Raw genomic sequence first — 4,362 nt, 5'->3', positions numbered from 1 at the left:
AATCCCAGCAACCGCTGCAAACCTCAGAGAGAAAGCTGCACTCGCTCCGACCGAAGGCAGACAGTCCCGCTTCTCCCGTTTGAGTCTGGGTCCCTAAAGACTTGCCCGTATCTGGAGCTCAGGGTTTGCAACTCCCTCCGGATTGAAAACGCCAACCGCGCCCTCCGCTGCCAGCCCGCTCCGCGCGCACTCCGCACCTCAGAATTTGACTTCAGCACTGCGCCTCCTCTGAGTGTCGGTATGTGTTCTCTTTCCTCCTAGTTGTAGGACTTCCACTCAGCCAGCGTTCCTGTGGTTCTGGGTGGTGTCCGTTCCGTCTTTTAGTTTCACTTTTGAAGTGGTTGTTCAAGGCAGCAAACTCCGGCGTTAACCTATGCCGCCATCTTGGTTCTCTCTCTAATCATTGTGCTTTATGTTCAATTTGTAACAATGGAAATACATCCTGCGTATCAGGTATTTACATGACGATTCATAACAGTAGCAAAATTACAGTTATGAAGTAGCAACAAAAATATTTTATGGTTGGGGTTCACCACAACATGAGGAACTGCATTAAAGGGTCGCAGTATTAGGAAGGTTGAGAACCACTGGCCTAGGTGCTCCTGACGCAGTGCCTCAGGGATCTGATGCAGCACTCAGATGGGGCGCCAAGATGTCGAACCACAGGAAGAGGCTGAGGAACTAGACCTAACCTGTGTCTGAAGGCTGCACCCTGCTATCTCAGGCTTTCAGGGAGAGGTCTTCGCCCAGGACTTTACCACCAGTGAATTACAATTCTGTGAATCAGCACCCCACCCCGCCCCCTTCTTCCACCCCAGACTAAAGGAAGATGCTCATTGTCTGCACTTCTCAATTTATACCAAAGAAATCGTAGAAGAAGTTCCCACACACGCCAATACCCCACATTAGATGCTCGAGAGGAATCTTTCAGAAGGCAGGGCCATGCATCCAATCTACACACGCACTAAGCCCCAACCTCAGCAGCCCACACTGTAGGGTCCTGAGATGGAAGATGCTAACCTGCTGTGGCAGGATTACCCCGCTGCACTCCCAGCTCCTCTTCAGGAGTCTCTCACCCAAACTTTATTAATTAATTGGGCAGGAAGGAGGTCATGGGTTCATTTCTTTTTTGGTCCTTTTGTTTTTTCCTAATTAAAAGAAAAGGTACCACAGTTTTCACTCCTTAGACATGGATGTAGCTACCTTTTTTGTATGTTGTTAATTTTTTAAGTTGGATTAGCCGTATACTTGGTGTGGAAAGAGTCTGACCTTGCCATGTGGTTTGCAAATCGGGGGAAAAGCTACTCTGTGTGTTTTATTTTCTGATTTACACTAGAGTGATTCCCCCCCTACCCTCCTCCCAATGTCAAGTTTGTACCTTGCATGTACTGGAGTATTTATTTCATCTATTAAAATGTTATGTTTCTCAGAAAAAAAAAATGAAGGAAAAAAATAGGGCCCACTAGCAGATCAATAAGATCCTCTAGTTCTCTATTCAGAACTAAGCCTGACCTCTTTGGATCAAAAAAGTCCTTAGAGTTCTTGAATACATAAGGAAGGGCAAGAGCAAAGAGGAAAAGCCACAAGAGAGACATACTAAACTTCCAGCTAATTTCATACTCATTCAAGAGATTAATCTTAATATTGAAAAGAGATCTGACCTGATTTGCACTCCAAGCTGATGAGGTAGTATGTCATATCCATTGTCCTTTAATTTTTCCAAAATGCACACACCCTCGTCCACCCACAGGGCTCAAATTGTGCCTTCTGAAGCCACACAGAAACAGCCTTTCAAGGATATGAGGATGATGTTTAAATTTTTTCTCTTCGGGGCTTCTAAAAATGGCTCATTCAACCCCTCTTCAAAGAACTAGATTTCAAGGTCCCTCTCCATCTTGCCTCCTTTACATATGCTCTGGTCTGTATATGTTACCCTCGTGGTGCACAGCCCAGAACTGGCTGCAGTCTACCATTGATACCACTCTGAGAGCATATGAGACTACTGTGTCATCTATATTTCTATATAGCAGTATGTGAGCCTAGAAGCCAGTTCCCTTTTCAAATACTACATTATACCTTGTTAGGGGGCTCCATTCTTTTCAGGCCTAAAGAGGCAACGGCCGGGCAAAAGGCAAGCAACTCTGACTGCTTCAGTCCTGGGATTCTAGAGGTACTGAGATAGTTGTTTCATCCCTCCCGAGAGCCCACCTCTGGGCCTAGCTTAGTTTACAAGAGGGGCTCTGGACTCAGGCAGCCTGGGTTCAGATCCTGGTTCTATCACTTATTAGCCATGCGACCTTGAGCAAATCACTTTACCTCCTCTGTAGCTCAGTTTTCTCCTCTGCAGAATGAGAATAATTAAAGTACCTAGTGATGGAAATATATATCTTGATTGCAGGGAAGAGGTTACACAGGTGTATAGATATTTGTCAAAACTCAAACTGAATACTTAAAATGAGTGCATTTTACTACATGTAAATTATATGTCAATAAAGACAATTGAAAAGTAAAAACAAAATCATAGTAACTACTCATGGAACATTGTGAGGATTAAAAGAATTTCTGGAACTAAAATAGTTCCAGAAAACATACTAAGCACTCAACAAATGTAATGGAGTTTGCAATGCTGCTGCACACAATATTTGTGTCCTCGGATTGCTGCTGGGATCAAGGAAGGGATCTGAAGACCCAAGGCAGCTAACCCACATGTGGAATTTTCCCAGAAGTTTCATTACAGACCTGGCTTTCACCAGATAAAACACCAGTGTCACAAACCATACCCATTCCAAGCTCCAGCCAGGGTTGTGTTCAACACTGGGAAAGCCAAACCACAGGAATCATCACCAAAACCAAATATTCCAGTGAAACGGAGAGGGATTTGCTTTCTTTAGTCTTCTTCTGGCTTTAACCATGAGGTCTTCCTGGGTCAACTTTGATTTTTATTAGTTCACTAAATTTTACCCGAAAGTCTACTGTGCCCAGCTTATGCAGGAGCTAGGGAGAGACAGAGGAAAAAGTATCATTTCCTGACTGTCTCACCTTCACCAAGCTCACAAATTACAGAAATTACAAATAGGAAAAGGAGAGTGGGATGAGAGAGAGCAATGTATAGTGAAGAGAGTACTGTGCAGGGAATTGTTAGACCAGTGTCTAGCCTCAGCTGACATTTACTAGACCCATGCCCAATGTGAACCTGTTTCCTCCTCTATAAAATGAAGGGATAAAAATAAACAATCCCACAATCTGTGTGATGTGAGGATGGTAGAAAAAACAAGTGTAAAAGAACTTGTTTCAGGCTCTCAGCCATGAGATAAATCTCAGGGCGAGCCAAGTGAGCTAACTTAGAAGAATTGATTCTTAGATCCAGAATGCAATAAGGGAACTGCCTCACTGCTGCAGCTGCTACAGCAACAGTGATAGCAGTAATAATCTAGAGGAGATCCCTTTGAGCTGCTATTACAGGGACAGGGTTCATTTCCATTTTCTCACCTCGCATTGCCCCACAGGGCCAAATCTGTGAATTAAGGATTCACGATGCCAAGACTAGCTCATTTCTGACATTTCCTCCTACTCATTCTCTGGGTCAGGCCCAGGGGTTTAGAAGAGCACTGTGAGGTGAAGGGCAAGGTAAGGCAAAGCAGGCAAAGAAAACATCTATAGAGCAGGACACTTCTCTCTGGAAGTCAGCTACTGCCATGCATGTTTGAAAGGCTATGGGGCCTGAAAGACACACAATACAGTGAATTATACAAGAGAATCCTGTTTCAGTTTATGGAGGTACACAAGGTAGTTGTACACAACCATCTACTTGTAATTCTTTGTAGCTCAATTCAACAATTACTGATACTATAGTCTCCTTCAGGCCTTGTGCCTGATTTAAAACACACACACACACACACACACACACACACACACACACACACACACAACTGACTGTTTCTTGCTTGCTCCAAACGTGGAAAGGAAAGCAGAGAGTTAAGTGAATAATCACAGTACAACGGAGACCTGTGCAAAATGCTGTGGAAACACAAAAGTGGCTGTGCCAGAGAGAAGACATCAAAGAGTGTGTCCTGAAAAGGTGCATCTACAGTGGGTCTTGAGCCTGGCCGGTGTGGCTTAGTGGCTGAGCATCAACCTATTAACCAGGAGATCACAGTTCAATTCCTGGTCAGGGCACATGCCCAGGTTTCAGGTTCAATCCCCAGTAGAGGACATACAGTGGGCAGCTAATCAATGATTCTCTGTAATCACTGATGTTTCTACCTCTCCCTTTCCCTTCCTCTCTGAAATCAATTATATATATATTGCCCTAGTCAATTTGGCTCAGTGGATAGAGCGCAGGCCCACAGGCTGAGGGTTTGT

General features: G+C 44.3%; 1 protein-coding gene across 1 annotated transcript in view; it reads left to right on the top strand.

Moving 5' to 3' along the window:
- MESDC1 (mesoderm development candidate 1) overlaps positions 1-1,453 on the top strand; it is a 3,788-nt gene extending 2,335 nt beyond the window's left edge. Inside the window, 2 exon segments of the mRNA XM_015562173.1 lie at positions 597-639; positions 642-1,453. Coding sequence (XP_015417659.1) covers positions 597-639; positions 642-823 — 225 coding nt within the window. The 3' untranslated portion in view covers positions 824-1,453.
- The last annotated feature ends 2,909 nt before the right edge of the window (positions 1,454-4,362 follow it).

This window comes from Myotis davidii, unplaced genomic scaffold (genome assembly GCF_000327345.1).
Source record: "Myotis davidii unplaced genomic scaffold, ASM32734v1 scaffold1377, whole genome shotgun sequence".
NCBI classification, from domain to species: Eukaryota; Metazoa; Chordata; class Mammalia; order Chiroptera; family Vespertilionidae; genus Myotis; species Myotis davidii.
This window is presented reverse-complemented; position numbering and strand designations above follow the sequence as displayed.